This window comes from Dendrobates tinctorius, unplaced genomic scaffold, assembly GCF_039654945.1.
Source record: "Dendrobates tinctorius isolate UK_male_01 unplaced genomic scaffold, ASM3965494v1 ptg000006l, whole genome shotgun sequence".
Lineage (NCBI taxonomy): Eukaryota > Metazoa > Chordata > Amphibia > Anura > Dendrobatidae > Dendrobates > Dendrobates tinctorius.
Genome location: NW_027361674.1, coordinates 15,394,581 through 15,413,537, shown reverse-complemented (window position 1 = coordinate 15,413,537; position 18,957 = coordinate 15,394,581). Strand labels below are relative to the sequence as shown.

Sequence of the window (18,957 nt, the reverse complement as noted above, 5' to 3'; positions counted from 1 at the left end):
TGGCATATAGTTTTAGGGATTTTCATCAGGTTATCGGCATCATCTTCTCTGATTCTGTTCCCCCATAGACGTGTGAATGAAACACATGTTTGTATTTAACCGTATATTCTTGTGCTTGTTTTTTTGTTTTGTTTTAGGAAATCATGAATATTCAAGAACACTACCAGAAAACGAAATGTCATCTTTCTTATGGTAAATCCCAGCCGGATAAGACGCTGAATTTGATAAAAGAAGATTTTACGGATAACCTACAATCTTTAGTTGAAGGATACCAGTTCTGGAAGCAAGAAAAGAGGGTGAGTAAGAAAATACAGAATCCAACGCTATCTATGCCGAGGTTGTCGGATCCAAGTACTTCTGACTGCAAGTGCCACCTCCTCAAAAAAAAAATAGTAGAAAGTTTGGTGGAATATCTGTGACATTAGTTTGCTTTGGTAAAGTAGCTCTTGTGAAAGCAAAATCTTTGCACATAAGGGAATGTGCACTGCACACGATGTCTTTTAAGCCCCGGTTGAACCTCCTTTAACCCCTTTCCGACATCGTGCGTAATAGTATGCCAATGTCGCACACCCTCCCTTTGATGTTGGCTTCGGTACTGAGCCCACATCTTTTCCGGCACATATCAGCTGTTTTGAACAGCTGACATGTGCCTCTAACAGCCACAGGTGGAATCACGATCCACCTGCGGCTGTTAACTAGTTAAATGCCGAAGTCAAACTCTGACAGAGGTATTTAACACTCGCTTCCGGCAAGCATGCCTGAAATCCGCCCCATTGACGACCATGTCACATGATCGCAGGTCGCCGTGGGTTGGCATGACAACCAGAGGTCTCTAGCAGACCTCTATGGTTGTCACTGCGGTATAGCTATGAGCATCACCTGGTGGTCAGCACTCATAACAAGTAAGCAATTATGCTACATAGAGGCGATCTGATCTGACATCAGCTCGGCGCTCAAAAAATAAGCCCTCAAACCCGAGATCACAAAAAATAGAATTAGTCTTACCGGTAATTCGGTTTCTAGGAATCTTCCACGACAACCATATTGGAGGATGTCTCCCCGCCCTAATGGGGGACAGGAAATGCACAAGAGATTAAATAACCCTCCCCTTCCTGCTACCTCCAGTGTTTTTCTGGACACACTAGCGTATATAGTTACCACCAAAGTTACCACCAAAGTGCAGGAATCATCTAATAAGAGTATCAGATAGGGAGGTAAATTAGTGCTGTCATGGAAGGTTCCTAGAAACCGAATTATCGGTAAGACTAATTCTATTTTCTCTAGTCACCTTCCACGACAGCCATATCGGAAGAATACCAACAACTAATTTCTTAGGGAGGGACAACAGCCTGCAGAACACGTCTGCCAAACGTTAAATCCCTGTTGAAATTTAGTCTATAGTGTCTGGTGAATGTATGGACCGATGACCAGGTGGCGGCTCTGCATATCTGCTCAGAAGATGTGTCCCCTCTTTCTGCCCATGATGTTGATACTGAACGAGTAGAGTGGGCTTTTAGAGATGTAGGAGGAGGAACGTTCTGTGACGAGTATGTGAGGCTGATAGCTTGCCTGATCCAATTGCAATTGTATTTTTTGCGGTCTTTTTGCCTTTATTCCGACCGGAAAATTGAATTAATAAATTCTGGTCAATCCTCCAACTCTCCGTCTGCTGGAGGTAGAAGAGAACTACCCTACGGACATCGAGGGTGTGGAAGACTTCTTCCTTCGCGTTGGAGGGATTTGGACAGAAGGAAGGCAATACAATGTCCTGGAACCTATTGAAGTTTGAGACTACCTTAGGCACAAAGGAGGGATCTAATCTTAGGATGATGCGCTCCTCCGTGATGGTCAAGTATGGCTCTTGTATTGACAGGGCCTGTAATTCTCCTATGCGCCTTGCGGTAGTTAATTGCTACCAAAAACACAGTTTTCAGTGTTAAGCTTTTTAGAGTCATGGATGACAGAGGCTCAAACGGCTCCTTGGTCAAGCCTTTAAGAACTAGGTTCAAGTCCCAGGGGGGAACCTGACTATGGAGTCTAGGACGGATTCTAGTTGCTGAGGTTATAAATCGTTTGACCCATCGATGGCTCGCCAGAGCTTGATCGTAAAATGAACTAAGAGCTGACACCTGTACCTTCAGTGTACTAGGTTTGAGTCCTAGATCTAAGCCGTCTTGAAGAAGTTCTAAGATCTGTGCAATATTAGGATGGAAGGGGCAGGGCTGCCACTAGGAATTTCGGGGCCCCATACTGGCAAAATTTTCGGGGCTCCCTTGAGACTCTGCCTAGGCTCCACCCCAGCCCTGCCCTCCACCCCTTGAACTGTCCACAGCCCCACCGCTTTCTCTTGGAAAAACTCCACTTCTCACCAATCACACATTAACAGTTCCCATCTTCAGATCACACACATAGCCATAGCTGGGCCCTACTCTACTCTAACCTATTAAACATTTGCTAAAATATCCAATACAATTTAGGTATATCTTTTATTTATATTTCAATTTTTAAAATGACCAATAATATCACATCCAAAGGGACAAATCCCGCTACTCCATGACCAGACCACATATTACCACCACATAGTGACCTATAATACCACATACAAGGAACAAATACAGCCACACCATGACCAGATCACATATTACCACCGCAGAGACAGAATGATAGCACATACAAGGGACAAATACCACCGCTCCATGCCCAGACACCATATTACTACCACATGGTGACCAATAATACCAGTTACAAGGAACAAATACAGCCACACCATGACTAAACCACATATTACCACTAGTGACAGAATAATAGCACATACAAAGGAAAAATACCACCGCACCATGCCCAGACCACATATTACCAGCACATGGTGACTGGATAATACAATACTGATCATTAATAAAAAAAAAACCACTATCACCATAAGTGCCATTATACACAGGAGATCTGTACTTAGTATGTAGCGTCTGTGTGCAGGTAATACTGTAATCACCAGTGACATTATACACAGGAGCTCTGTATATAGTGTCAGTGTACAGGTAATACAGTGCTCACCGGTGATATACAGAGGAGCTCTGTGTATAGTGTACAGGTAATACAGCGATCACCAGTGACATTATACACAGGAGCTCTGTATATAGTGTCAGTGTACAGGAGTACAGAGATCACCAGTGACATTATACACAGGACCTCTGTATATAGTGTCAGTGCACAGGTAATACAGTGATCGCTGGTGACATTGTACAAAGGCACTCTGTATATAGTGTATAATGTCATTGTACAGGTAACACACTGACTCACCAGTGACGTCTCTAGGTAAAGTCCTTCGTCCTTGCTTTTCATCTTTCATCCAGCACAGATCGCCATCACGTCTTCCAGCCAGGGCTCGTCTCTGCAGGAAATAACACAGTTATCTAGAGCTCCACTTGCAGAACACATTACTTAATATTTTCCCAATTTCTACACTACACCAGATGAAGAAAAAAAGGTGACAGTGTCGCTCTGCACAGTAACAGAACCTCCCCCCATTTAAAACAGTATCCTCAAAAAAAAATAAAAAATACATCACTGCAGTAATAATATCCCTTAATTAGCCCCTATGGTAATAATATCCCCCATCCTGGCCCCCGTGTGTCTTATTCCTGGCTCCAGCCATATTTTCTCTCATCCTGCCCTCATGAGTATCCATTCTGCCCCCATATGATCTCCAGATCCTGCCCCGTCTGTCTACATCGTATCCATCCTGCCCCATGATCCTGCACCAAGTGTATCACATTCTGCCCCCTCCTGTGTCTCACTGTTACATTCTGCCCCCTCCTGTGTCTTACTGTCACATTCTACCCCCCTCCAGTGTCTCACTGTCACATTCTGCCCCCTCCTGTGTCTCACTGTCACATTCTGCCCCGTGTCCATTCTATCCCCTCCTGTGTCTCACTGTCACATTCTGCCCCCTCCTGAGTCTCACTGTCACATTCTGCCCCCTGCTGTGTCTCACTGTCACATTCTGCTCCCTCCTGTGTCTCACTGTCCCATTCTGACCCCGTGTCTCGCATTCTGCCCCCTCCTGTGTCTCACTGTCGCATTCTGCCCCCTCCTGTGTCTCACTGTCACATTCTGCCCCCTCCTGTGTCTCACTGTCACATTCTGCCCCCTCCTGTGTCTCACTGTCACATTCTGCCCCCTCCTGTGTCTCACTGTCACATTCTGCCCCCTCCTGTGTCTCACTGTCACATTCTGCCCCCTCCTGTGTCTCACTGTCACATTCTGCCCCCTCCTGTGTCTCACTGTCACATTCTGCCCCGTGTCCATTCTATCCCCTCCTGTGTCTCACTGTCACATTCTGCCCCCTCCTGTGTCTCACTGTCACATTCTGCCCCCTCCTGTGTCTCACTGTCACATTCTGCCCCCTCCTGTGTCTCACTGTCACATTCTGCCCCCTCCTGTGTCTCACTGTCACATTCTGCCCCCTCCTGTGTCTCACTGTCACATTCTGCCCCGTGTCCATTCTATCCCCTCCTGTGTCTCACTGTCACATTCTGCCCCCTCCTGTGTCTCACTGTCACATTCTGCCCCCTGCTGTGTCTCACTGTCACATTCTGCCCCCTCCTGTGTCTCACTGTCACATTCTGCCCCCTCCTGTGTCTCACTGTCACATTCTGCCCCCTCCTGTGTCTCACTGTCACATTCTGCCCCCTCCTGTGTCTCACTGTCACATTCTGCCCCCTCCTGTGTCTCACTGTCACATTCTGCCCCCTCCTGTGTCTCACTGTCACATTCTGCCCCCTCCTGTGTCTCACTGTCACATTCTGCCCCCTCCTGTGTCTCACTGTCACATTCTGCCCCCTCCTGTGTCTCACTGTCACATTCTGCCCCCTCCTGTGTCTCACTGTCACATTCTGCCCCCTCCTGTGTCTCACTGTCACATTCTGCCCCCTCCTGTGTCTCACTGTCACATTCTGCCCCCTCCTGTGTCTCACTGTCACATTCTGCCCCCATGTCCATTCTGACCCCGTGTCTTGCATTCTGCCCCCTCCTGTGTCTTATTGTCACATTATGCCCCCATGTCCATTCTGACCCCGTGTCTCGCATTCTGCCCTCCTGTCTCACTGTCACATTCTGTCCCCTCCTGTGTCTCACTGTCACATTCTGCCCCCTCCTGTGTCTTATTGTCACATTCTGCCCCCTCCTGTGTCTTATTGTCACATTATGCCCCCATGGTCATTCTGCCCCCGTGTCTCGCATTCTGCCCCCACCTGTGTCTCACTGTCACATTCTGCCCCCGTGTCTCACATTATGCTCCCTCCTGTGTCTTACTGTCACATTCTGCCCCCATGTCCATTCTGACCCCGTGTCTCGCATTCTGCCCCCTCCTGTGTCTCACTGTCACATTCTGCCCCCTCCTGTGTCTTATTGTCACATTATGCCCCCATGGTCATTCTGCCCCCGTGTCTCGCATTCTGCCCCCACCTGTGTCTCACTGTCACATTCTGCCCCCGTGTCTCACATTATGCTCCCTCCTGTGTCTTACTGTCACATTCTGCCCCCATGTCTTGCATTCTGCCCCGTGTGTCTCCAGTCCTGCCCCCGTGTCTCCATTCTGCCAGGGATACATCAGGGCTGTGGAGTCGGAGTCGTGGAGTCGGAGTCGGTGCTCATTTTGGTGGAGTCGGAGTTGGAGTCGGTATAAAATGGACCGACTCCGACTCCTAAAATATATAATAAATTGGGTACAGTAATTCAATGCAGGATGTGCTGAATATTTTTTCATAGGAGTTTGGGAAAGTTATGAAATGTCCTATAAATGGCTGTTATATTCCTGATCTAAGGCTACATTCACACACAGCGTTTTTCCTGTGTTTTTTGAGGATACGTTTTTCAGCTGCAAAAGTTGATCATCTTTTTAAAAAACTGCATCACCTGAAAGGTTTTTGAGCTCATAGATAATGTTACTCAATAGCAAAAGCAGACTAGAAATCTGCTCTATCTATCCATTTATCCATATCTGTCTATCCATATCGTATCTGTACCAAAAAGAATGAAAACCGGGTAGTACACCAATATATATTCTGTTCTATCTAAATATCTTGATTATTGGATCATAAAAATGATTAAATGTCTGAGGTTCACATTGTACTACAATACATTTTTCACTTAAATATAAGCAATATGTGTGGGAGTCGGAGTCGAAGTCGGAGTTGGAGTCGGAGTCGGTGTAAGGGAAATTGAGGAGTCGGAGTCGCAGGTTTGGCTTACCGACTCCACAACCCTGGGATACATATTGTCCCTTTCAATAATAAAATAAAAACTTTCTTCTTACCTGACCGCGCTCCTGCGGTGAAAATGGAGCTGCTGCTGTGTGAGCTGAAAGGACCTGTGGTGACGTCATGTGATCAGGGGGCGGAGCTGATCAATGCTGAAGGCCTGTGATAATGATGTCACCACAGGTCCTTCAGCACTTCTCTAGCCTTTGGATGTCGGCCGCTGTGGCGGCCCTGCTGATGTGTGTGCTGCGGGCCGCCACCGCAGCGCCCGATGACGCACAGCACTTGGGGCCCGATGACTAGAAGCACAGGAGTGGGGCCCCTAAACTGCAGGCCCACTTCTGTACTGCTGTTCACCGGGCCCCATACAGCAGTAAGGGCTGTCATGCCCTGATGGCGACCCTGGGAAGGGGTCTGGAGTATCTGGGGTACACCAAGACGAACATTTTCTCCAAACCTTCCCGTAAATGGCGTTAGTCACTGTTTTTCTATTCTTGTAGAGTTTGAATCACTTTCTCGGAAAGGCCTTTAGAATTCCGGCTTCAGTAGCCAGGCCGCAAGGTTCATCTTGTGCGGGTCTGGGTGCAGTAGAGGGCCCTGGTGAAGGAAGCCGACCCTCTGGGGCAGAAGTATTGGGCCTTGCTGAGTGAGCCATGTTCCGTAGAGCTCCGTACCAGCTTCTCCCTGTCCACATGGGAGCCACCAGGATTGTAGTGACTTGCTCTGCCCGTATCTTCTGCAGCGTTCTTGCTATCATAGGAATTGGTGGGAAGGCGTAAGCCAGACTGAACTGCCAAGGATGGGAGAGGGCATCCCCATGCTCCGTCGGTGGGACTGAGGGGAAAAAAATGTTTCCAGCTTCGCGTTTTGGCTGCTGGCGAAAAGGTCCACATCGGGATTTCCCCACCTTCACACCAGAGACAAAAATACTGTTTGGTCTAGGCACCATTCCCCTTGATGAACGTCCTTCCTGCTGAGGAAGTGCGCCTCTGCATTGTCCGATTCCCTTTGATGTACTGCTGATATGGACAACAAAGGTTTCTCTGCCTAGGAAAAAATTCTTGCAGCCACTAATTTTAGGTTGAAGTATTTCGTGCCTCCTTGGTGTCGGAGGTAGGCCACTGTAGTCACATTGTCTGAGCAGATGCGTACATGATGATTTCGGACAAGGGTTGTTGCTCCTTTCAACGCCTCCTCTACTGCTTTCACTTCTCTCACATATGAGGAGCTGGCTCTGACATCTGGGGTCCATACCCCTGGAAGTGTGATTTTTCCACTATAGCACCCCAGCGCCTCTGACTGGCGTCTGTGGTGACGATTTTTAGGGGGAGCTGATCCCAGCTGATGCCCCGCTGGAGGTTCTGGTAGTCCAGCTACCATAGGAGAGAAGCCTTCACAAGACCAGGAAGGGGGGTTCTCTTGGTCAGTGCATTCCGACAGTTCTTTGAACACCGGAGTGCATAGTACTGAGCCCAGGAGAGAGCTTGGATGCACGCTCTTAAGAGACTGAAGGATGGACATTGAGTCCCTCAGGGTTGGTGCTCTCTGATCCTTGAACCTGGAGATCCTCTGAACAAGTTCGAGCTGTCGCTCCCTGGGTAAGAAAGATGTTCTCTTCTCTGAGTCCAGGAGTATCCTTAAGAATTTCTTCCTTGAAGAAGGTCTGACTTTTCCAAGTTTGGGATCCAACCCAAGGACTGTAAAATTTCCATGGACTTCTCCACGTCCTGGTTGAGTCGAGTTATGGATGGAGCCACTATTAGAAGGTCGTCTAGGTATGGAACGATGCAAATCCCCTGCTGACGAATGAAGATCATTGCTTCAGACATAATCTTGGTAAAGACGCGTGGAGCTGATGGCACCCCGAATGGCAGGGCATTAAATTGGTAATGGTTGACCTGGTGACCCTGGGAAACTGCAAGCCTGAGGAATTTCCTGTGGTCTGGATGAATAAGGAAATGATAGGAGGCATCCCTCAAATCTATTGCGGCCATCACCCAGTTCTGTCCTATGAGAGGGATTTTGACTTGACCGACTCCATTTTGAATAGTCTGTACATTACTACTTGGTTCAAGGGTTTTAAGTTTATTATAACTCTGTGCTTCCCTGAGGGTTTTACTATTACAAAGAGGCGAGAGTAGTGGCCTCTGCCTATCTTCTGTTGCGGAACTGGGGAGATCGCTCTTGCTTGTAGAAGTGTTTTTATGTCTGACAGCAAGGATTTTTGGAGGTGCGCCTGCAGGGAGGTGACTCTCAGGCATTGAGGGGGAGGACTCTCGAATTCCAATCTCAGCCTGTCACTAATGGTGCGAAGAACTCATTGGTTTGAGGTTATGAGGTTATAAATTGCCATTGATCTGTGAAAATCGAGAGTTGGCCCCCGACCGGAGAACTGTCATTGTTTGTCCGTAGTATTTTGTTGTTGGGGGGGCAAGAAAATTTCTGCCCTTACCTCCTTTTGGATAACTCCACTGACCTGTTTTGCCCTTCCCCTTGAATTCTCTCTGGGAGGACTGGTCACGGGGAGGGGGGGGGGGGAATTGTTTCCTAGGTTTCTTTTGTTCCGGAAGCAACTTCTTTTTATTAGTGGATTTCTCCAGGATATCGTCCAGAGCTGGGTCAAATACATAATTCCCCTGCACAAAGTTTTGTTTTTGACGTAAAGTATCCTCCCCAAGATTTCAGCCACAGTGTTCTTCTGGCTGAGTTGGAGAAGACCGCAGATTTTGCTGCTACCCGGATGGACTCAGCAGAAGCATCAGCTAGGAACCCTGTTGCTTTTTGTAATAGGGGGAGAGAGTCAAGGATTTCTTCCCTGGAGGTCCCCTGAGTGAGGTGATCCTCCAGCGTACGCAGCCAGTGGAATAGAGACCTAGCTACACACGTAGAGGCTATATTGGCCTTAAGCAGGGTTGTGGAGGCATCACAGGATTTCCTGAGCAAACTCTCTATTTTCCGATCCATGGTATCCTTGAGCTGAGATGAATCCTCAAATGGAAGAGCCGTTCTCTTAGTTACCCTGGACACCTGTACGTCCCATAAGGAGCAATCACCGTCCAAGGGAAGCCGATTCCTCAATTCTGAGGGGACACTAAGTCCCTTCTCAGGGAGGGCCTATTCTTGCAGAACCAGATTTCGGATATTTTCGTGAATGGGAAACCCCTTTTGGGCTTTGGGCTTCAGTCCCCCAAACATCTCATCCTGTATAGAGTATTCCACTTCCTCCTCTTCCAATCCCATAGTGACCCTCAACATACTATCTAATTCTCCCATATCTTCAGATGAGAAGTAGTATTTCTTGTTATCGGATTTGGGGGTGGAAGTGGAACCCTCACTTTCCCAAGCATCCTCTGAGTTAGAGGTGTTAATCTCGCCCGAGTCAGTCAGATTCTACAGGTGCCATTTTCCTTTTCCTAGTAGGAAGGGGCTGTAGTGTCGGAGTCTGGGAAAAAGTCATCATAGAAGTTTGAACTTCCTGTCTGATGAGCGTCTTTATACTGTCCAGTAAGGAGGGTTTCTCTGCACATAACACATCATCTGTGCAGGGCTGACCATGCTTCTTCCTATATCCAGAGGGAAGTCTGGAACCACACATATTTGCGGCTTGGTGGTTTATCCTTTTTAAGGGCAGGGGCCTTGTCTCCCTAAAACAGAGAGAGAAGGCATACTAAGTCACCTCCAAGACTGCCAGGACAGAAAAAGGGGGGACCCACCCCGCTACTTGCAGTAGGAGGGTGAACGCTGGGCTCCGCAGAAGCAGACAGTAACGGTTTGTCGCCGTCCATGGTCAGTCTGTCAGTCACCTGTACAGATATGGCCTTACCTGGACGCACCCAGACCAGGGTTTAAATAACCGGGGTCCATCCAGCGTGTTCTGTGCTCCTCCCCTTGGTCCACAGGTGGAGGTCATCTTAATCACGCCTCTTCCCGCTGAATCCCCAGCTGCTCAGCAACTGCCCCATCTATCGGCCCCCCGTGGGGTTGCTGGAGTTCACCAGGTGACGCCCCCCCCACTCCTGAGGGTTGGCAGTGCTCCAGTTGCTCTGATGGGGACGCCCGGAACCGCCGTCAGCGGTCCGGTAACTAGGCCGCGCGTGCGTTCCAGCCTAGAACGCAGATGGGAGGCAAACCGGAAGTTCGGCGCTGTTACCGACGTCACTGCGCGGCCCTGGCACCGTCGCATGTGGGAGGAGGACGCCGGCTGCACAACACCGCCCCGCTTTACCCTACTGAAGGGGCGCAGGAGGGGCGGCCAGGGGGTCCCGAGTCCATCTGGAGAGGAGATGGGAGCAGCTTTTACACGGAGGAAAGCCGAGCCCCCGGCCGCTCGGCATACAGGTAAAAGATTATAGTGCCTCCGGTCCCCGGCCACGGCAGCACTATCCAGACCTCTTCATGCCCCATAGGGGACAGGAAAAACACTGGAGGTAGCAGGAAGGGGAGTGTTATTTAACCTCTTTCTCCAATATGGCTGTCATGGAAGGTGACTAGAGAAAATGGAGACGCTATGGATATTGGAAAATGGCTCTTTTTTTTTTTTCTCTTTTTAACAAAGTTTGGAATTTTTTTTCACCACTTAAGGCCCCGTCACACACAGCGATCTCGCTAGCGAGAGCGCTGATTTTGTGACGCCACAGCAATCTCGCCAGCGAGATCGCTGTGTGTGACGGGGATCAGCGACCGCCCCCCCTGCCGGTTATCGCTGATCGTGCAACATCGGCCTGGGCCGTTTTTTGATTGCTGGTCTCCCGCTGGCCAGCACGCATCGCTGCGTGTGGCAGCGAGAGACCAGCGATCAGCGACGCTGGTTTCTAATGTAAACATAGGGTATCCAGGAGCCCCGGCTCCTGGATACCCGCTGTTTACCTTGGAAACCGGCGTACACGCTGGTTTTCAAGGTGAACATCGGGTATCCAGGAATCGCGCCGCTCATCATGTCGGATCGTTGGTGGGATCGCTGGGACATCGTTATGTGTAACGGGAGCTTTAGATAAAAAAAGAACCTAGACATGTTTGGTGTCCATGAACTCTTAATGACTTGGAGAATCATAGTGGCAGGTCAGTTTTAATATTTAGTTAACACAGTAAAAAAGCAAAACAAAAAACAACTGTGGGATTGCATTTTTTTTGCAGTTTTACAGCACTTGGAATTTTTTTCTCGTTTTACAGTACACTATATGTTAAAACCAATGGTGTTGTTCAAAAGTACAACTCCTCTCACTAAAAACAAGCCCTCTCACTGCCATATTGACCGAAAAATATAAAAGTTATGGCTCTGAAAAGAAGGGGAGCAAATAACGGAAATGCCTCCAGGGGTCCGGAAACGCCAGCATTTTTTTGCAGTATCTTCTGTTCCCGCTTTCTTTTTGGCCTCCAAGTGGAAAACACCAGAAGACTGGTCAGGAATTGCTTTGCTGCATGTGAAGTGGTTAAAAAGACCATCAAAAGACTGAATTTAAGAGCAGCAAGTCATTTTGACATAGAAATGCATATGTTCAATTTTTGAGTATTTTTAAAGCGCCTTTTCAGGTGCGTTTCAGAGTGGATTCCCCTGAAAAGGATGTTGGCTATCCGCTATCACTAGAAGTTGCAGGTAGTTGTGTGCTTCCCTGCTACCCGGAAAGTCTTAAATGCTGATAACCAAGCAGAGCGCGTGTTTTTATGAGTGCCCACCTCAGATATAAGCTAAGGGGGCATTCTGATAGTCAGCGAGGTGTACACAACCCTTCAGTCCCACCCCATAAATGGACCATGAATGTTTGACTCACAGGTTTTTTTTTTAAGTCTATTTTTTTTTTTTTCTTTTGTAAGGCACCAAGAACCAATAATGACGATGAGCAAGAAGGCACGTCTCAAGAATCCGAGGTCAGTAGTACTACTGCTCCACCCATACTACACAAGGCTTAACAAAGAAAGGGCTCCAAGACTATGGACACCTCTTGACTTTGGAAAAATTATGATTACACATTGTCACCCTTATATCAACCATAAGAGCATGGCTTCACTATGAATTATGAATCAGGGCCATGGAAAGAAGAACTGACAATTAGTGATGACCAAACTTGCTCGGATAACGTTATCCAAGCATGCTCAGGCGTTGTCCGACCATTTTGGATGTGCTCAGAATTTAGGGCGTGCTCGGATTTTCGAGTCCTTGCGGCTGCATGTTTTACGGTGGAAGATGGCCGCAACCCATGCAGTGATTGCCTGTTTCTTAGGCAATGCCTGCGTGTGTTGCGACTATGTAGCCATGCAAAACACGCAGCCGTAACGATTCAAATATTCTCTGAGCACACACGATACTTGGATAACACCCGAGTCTGCTCGGATAACGTTTTCCCAGCACTTTCGCTCGTCTCTATTGACAGCCTTTTCCTTCCATTTGCTATATGACCCCCCCCCCCCACTGTTTTTCAGCGAGATCCTTTGAAATGGTCAGTATTAATGTGATTTTCTGTCCCTTTTATGAATTAGGCTCTTCCTGACTTCAAAACAACATTGCCAATGTCCCAAACCTTTCTGAGCCGTGTACCAGATATGAATATTATTATTATTTTTTTTTTACTTGACAGGAATAAGTTACCGTATATAGATATTGGAGAGCTATTTTAAGGCTTCGGGACAGGATTCATATCGGACAGGTGGTTAAAGTTGTATATGGCATTTCTCTTGTGTATAGAAAACTAAAATCGTGATAGGAAATATGGTGTTAATATATTTTGCCTGGGACCTCCAGGGGGTCCAGATATCCTTAAAATCGGGATATCATAATTTTTGGTACCTGAGCCCACATCTTATTTACCAGCCCCCATTTGAAGTCAAGAGGTGAGGAAGGTGGGAGTCGGGTACCTGATAAAAGCAGGTTCTGGTCTAAAACCCATGTTCAGTGCTGGGAGATACAGCATGCTGTAACGTCTGCGCCATTTACTAAACAGAGTTCTCCCCTTCAAATGATCTGCGCCATTCTTTTGACAGGTCTAGTAACTAACTTTTGTTTATCCCTTTTATTTTTATGTGACCGTATATAATGTATTGTCTTGTCCCCTTGTATATTCATCTCTTGTATATTTTTATAAGTACTGCCTAATTGATGGATTAAATATATATTTAATAACTTTCTTCCTCTTGCTCTATAAATCGCACCCCTGAAGCCTCGTGAGGTTAAATGTTACCAGTAGAGATGGGCAAACCCGAACAGTAAAGTTCGGCGTCTGTACCAAATACCTACTTTTCGGGCACGTCACCGAACACTGACTTCACCAGGAAGTCCGTGTTACTGTTCAGGTTCGACTCCCCAAACACCGGGTGTTTGTTGCACTGCCATGTTTATGACAGCGCGGCAAACACCGCTTCTGATCTGCGGTAAAATCATCTGACAGCCGTGGTTCCCATGCTGCCAAAAGATAGCGTGAGTTTGCAGCTGTGATCGGAGGTATAAAGTTTACCTCCGATCACTGGAGTCACCTGATGGGACTACTGCTCCCATCAGCCGGCGCCTGCGCTGTAAATAAATAATTTTTAAAAAATGGCATGGGTTCCCCCGTATTTTTGATAACCAGCCATGCAAAACTCACAGCTGGGGGCTGTAACCCTCAGCTGTCAGCTTCAGCAAGACTGGTTATCAAGCATAGAGGAGTCCCGACGCTGTGCTTTTTTTTTTTTTTTTTTTTATTAAAATAATTTAAAAAAAACAAACGTGGGACTTCCCTATCTTTGACAACCGTCGAAACGAAAGATTACAGCTGAGGGCTAGTAAGGGGCCATGAATATTGACCCCCCCCAGCCTAAAAATAGCAGCCTCCCAGAAAATGCACATCTATTAGATGTGCCAATTCCGGCGCTTTTCCCGGCTCTTCCTACTTGCCTTGTAGTCGTGACCAGTCACCTTTGTATTGTCAGGTGACATCAAACCCATGGCTTTGTAATGGAGAGGCGTCTATAAGACACCTATCCATTACTAATCCTATAGTTATGTGGTATAAAGACACAACCAGAATAAAGTCCTTTATTTGAAATAAAAAAAATATATAGTTGTGCTCACCGAATGTCTGACTCCACTGAATCCATCGTCTCCTGTAATAAAATAAAAAACAACAATATCCCTCACCTGTCCGTCGTTCTGTCCCATGCCATAATCCATGTCTGGGGGATAAACAGTTTTCAACCTGGACGGTGCCAAGATGCGACTGTCCAGGCTGAAAACCACTCGTGAATGAGCTGCTGTGAGCGCAGCATCAGTGACCGGTGGTGACGTCATTGAGGCTGCATTTCCAGACAGGCCCCTGAACTGTGGTGACCTCGGTGAGATCCCTGCTAGCACAGTGAGAAAAAGTCTCATGGTGGAGAGGTGAGATTACTTGGAAAATTTTCTTATTTCTCCTTGTGAACTCTGAGCTCAGCGCTAGTCACTGATGCTGCGCTCGCACATGATAGCGTGAGAAACGCTCGTTGTTCGGAGGGCCAAACCCGCTCAGTAACACTGAGTTCCTGGTGAAGCCCGTGTTCATTGTCCGTGCCCGAACAGTAGGCGTTTTGGGCACGGATGCCGAACTTTACTGTTTGGGTGTGCCCACCTGTACTGCACACTCCACAAAGAGGTCAGTGGGGTAAAAATAGAGTTTAGCCAAAAAATCTGACATTGGAGGATGTTGCATTTCTGGTCCTCCTGAGAACTGGATATTGAGGGGATGGGAGTCGAGATATTTTTAGATTTCTTGTCATTCTTAGCTCATGCTGTTATTACTCTCGGTTGGGAAATTCAATGCATCTTCTCACTACTCCCTCGGATCCTCCTTGTTAAGGGTGTAAAATCCCGTCGTCATGTTGCTTGGTCTCAATTATTTCGTTTGGAGGAAACCAGGAAATCTCTTCCTCAGGAGTATTTGTATCATAATTGTAACATTGCCGTGCTCGTGCTTAACCCTGTGTGTGAGTTATAGATAATAAATATGTCTGCCAATAACAGATAAGTAAATAAAAAAAAAAAAGCGCGGGGTCCCCCCCCCCATTTTTGACAACCAGCCAAGCTAAAGCAGACACCTGAGGGCTGGTATTCTCAGGCTGGTAAGGGGTCATCGATATTGCCCCCTAGCCTAAAAATAGCAGCTCACAGCCTTCCAGAAAAGGCGCACTATTTGCTCTTCCCACTTGCTCTGTAGCGGTGGCAAGTGGGGTTCATATTTGTGAGGTTGATGTCTCCCTTGTATTGTCAGGTGACATCAAGCCCATGGATTACTAATTGAGAGGTGTCCATTACTATCCATTAATAATCCTATAGTTGTAAATAATTCCACAGAAAGAATAAAGGCTTTTATTAGAAATAAAACAATACACACTTTTACTTTTTTATTTAAAAATAACAAACACCGTTATATTCTCCAAACACCCATTCCACTGAATCCCCCGTGTCCTGTAATAAAACAAAAAACAATAATATCCCTCATCTGTCCGTTCTGTCCCATGCCGTAATCCATATCTGGGGATAAACAGTTTTCAATATAGATGGTGCCAAGATGCAACCGTGCAGGCTGAGATCCAATGGTGAAAGTGCTGCTGCGAGTGCAGCCTCAGTGACCAGCGGTGACGTCATCAAGGTTACTGCTGGTCACTGAGGCTGCATTCCCACCCAGGCTGGACTTCGGTGACTTTAGTGAAAGCCCACTATGAGAAAGTCTCACAGTGCAGTGGCGAGTTTACCACAGTGAAATTCTCCCAGTCAACTGGGAAGAGTCGGGCAAAGCACCAGAATTGGCACATCTAATAGATGTGTCTTTTCTGGGTGGCTGAGGGCTGCTATTTTTAGGCTGTGGGGGCAATATCCATCTCCCACTACCAGCCCCCAGCTGTCTGCTTTAGCTTGGATGCTTGTCAAAAATGGGGAGGGGGCCCATGCTGTTTTTTTTATTATTATTTATTTAAATAATTAAAAAAAATCCGGTATGGGGTCCCCTCTATTGATGATAACCTTGCTGAAGCTGACAGCTGAGCGTTGTAGCCCTCCGCTGTGAGTTTTGCCTGCTGGCTGGTTATCAAAAGCACAGGGGAACCCATGCCGTTTTTTTTTTTTAATTGTATACAGTGCAGGCGCTGGCTGATGAATACTCCCATCAGCTGTTCCTGGTCTCATTATTAGTGGCAGCAGGTGTCAGCTTATGGGAGCAGTAGTTCCATCAGCCCATGCCAGAGACCGGAAGCAAACGTTATGCCTCCGATCGCAGCTTCACATTCACGCTTTCTTTTGACAGTATGGGAACCGCGGTGATGATTTTACTGCCGAACAGAAGCGGTGTTTGCCGCGCAGGAGTTCTGATGGACTTGTTATATTTTTGCACATTGCACAGCCTGACAAAGGACTTGCAGACACTCTGCAGCAGCAAATTGGTAGAAAACGTGAATGAAGACTTTTATAAAGTTGCTCTGCTTTGCTTTTAGGCAGCTATTGAAAAATAACAAAATTTCTGTGCAAAGTTTCTATAGTCTTTTTTTTTTTTTTTTTGAGACTGCCATAATGTGGGCGTATTCAGGCTTCCGTATTACGTCCGCAAGTATTATTACCTGAACTGATGGCGTCGCAGCCATCTATATTGTGTGTAGGTCGGGTTAGTAGACTTGAAGTGATGTTGTGATATGGATGTTACCATCCATCTTCCTTTTTGCTGCCTGAATGAGAACTTTATCCTACAGTATTTACTTAATACCTAATATTCTCTCTGGTCTTTTATTGATGTTTTAGGGTTCAGAGAGAGCAAGACATTTGGCACAATTAAAGTCTAAAACCTACTCTGCAGTAACACAGGTAAGAGAAAATATCTGAGATTAATGCACCATATTGGTAATGGCACTAGTATGCCTCAGCGCAGCATAGTATAATTTCCTGTCTGTCAAAAGAATGGCGTCACCATTACATGTCAGCCGATATTCACATGGAGGTGTTTACAAAGTGCATCTTTGCCAAAATTCTCCTGAAAAAGCAAAACACCACTTGAAAAGCTATTTATTTCTAGGAATACTGGAAAAGTCACTTTCTCCATAATCTACTCGGCTCACAGCTGATGAGGGGCAAACATGTTGAAAGGTGCTGTGTTGCAAGGCTGGTTGAAGAGACGGATCTTGAGCTATTGGGTAGCTATTAGAGATGAGAAAACTTGGTCATGTAGAGAAATTTATTGTCCTTGAATTTTACAAAAATTCAGATTCTTCAGATGAGGTCAGAGACCTAATTGGCGCCATTAATCCCAGCTTAGAGTGAAACAGATGGAAGAGAATGCGCACCACTGAGGAGGGAGAAAAAAAAATCTAAAAAAATGACACATCCTATGTTTAGGACCATGAGCACAATGAGGAATGTTCAGTTCACATAAAGGCAAATTGAATTTATTCGTCAAATTTGAGTGATTTCAACCCCAACCCCGAATTTTGAATCTTGAAAGATTCGTTCATTTCTAATATCTGCCTGTCTTAGGCTATACATGTGCAAGAGCTAATTAATAGTGATGAGCGAACGTTCTGGAATAAGGTGTTATTGGACCATGCTCGGGCGCTAACCTAGCATCTTCGGCGTGTTCAAAAAATATGTTCGCATCCCCGCATCTGCATGTCTCAACGCTGTTCGACAGCAGCAATACATGCAGGGATTGCTGGTTTGCTAGGGTTGCTTATCTCTACTAATTAACACAAAAGTAATCACAGTTTGCTGTTTATCAGGGGACATAGAGGCCCCTCTGATTCCTGCCCAGCATCTAAAACACTTATGATGGGTGTGTGAGTAGCAGAACTGGACCATGGAGCTATGGAAGCAGGTAGCTGGGGGGAAATCTACTTTTCATTTATACCGGGTGAGTCATAAAGGACGGATGTATTTGAAGTGGCTATAACTCACCACCAGGTGGAGGTAGAGATGTGCGGGAGGCGGGGTTATGTTTGTGAGGTGAAAGCATTGTTTTTATTTTAGTTTCAGTTTAAGCTATGGTGCCGTGGACGATAGAACATCGCGTTTTTGCGTACGACAGTTTTGTCAAGAATAATGAGTGTATCACAGCCGTTCAGCGTGAGTTTCGGCGTCATTTCAATATTCACAGAAATCAAGCTGTTCCCGCTCGTAACACTATCCTACGTTGGGTTGAAGCACTCCGTACACGAGGTACACTAATGAACAAACGACCACCGGGGGCTCCACGAACGGCACGTACCGCTGCACAGCCCTAAGGTAACGGTGTGGTGCGCTATGGGCAAATATGGCGTGATCGGTCCGTACTTTTTCGAAGGCGATAATGGCAATACTGTTACCGTGAACTCACAACGTTATATCGCCATGATAAATAACTTCTTTGTTCCTGAGTTACGACGGCAACATATCCCCATCTCTAGTGTGTGGTTTCAACAAGATGGGGCAACGGCCCACACAGCCGGAGCAACAATGAACGTTCTTCGCCCTCTCTTCCCTGGTCGCATCATTTCCAGGTTTGGCGATATTAATTGGCCTCCTAGGTCCCCAGACCTGTCCATGTGCGATTATTACTTATGGGGTCACCTCAAATCACGTGTATACAAGCTTAAGCCTCGATCATTACAAGAACTGAAGGAAGCTATTCGAGTGGAAGTTGCCCAAATCGACAGAGTTGTGTTGGAACGTGTTGATGCCAACTTCCAAGAACGCCTTTGGAAATGCATCACTGATAATGGCCACCACATGGCAGATGTT

General features: G+C 46.8%; 1 protein-coding gene across 4 annotated transcripts in view; it reads left to right on the top strand.

Moving 5' to 3' along the window:
• SNAPC1 (small nuclear RNA activating complex polypeptide 1) overlaps nucleotides 1-18,957 on the top strand; it is a 66,480-nt gene that overhangs the window by 30,802 nt on the left and 16,721 nt on the right. For all 4 annotated transcript variants that reach the window (XM_073571040.1, XM_073571059.1, XM_073571051.1 and 1 more), the window contains exons 7-9: nucleotides 138-296; nucleotides 12,069-12,122; nucleotides 16,990-17,052. In XM_073571040.1, the coding sequence (XP_073427141.1) occupies nucleotides 138-296; nucleotides 12,069-12,122; nucleotides 16,990-17,052 (276 nt within the window). The remainder of the gene's footprint in view (nucleotides 1-137; nucleotides 297-12,068; nucleotides 12,123-16,989; nucleotides 17,053-18,957) is intronic.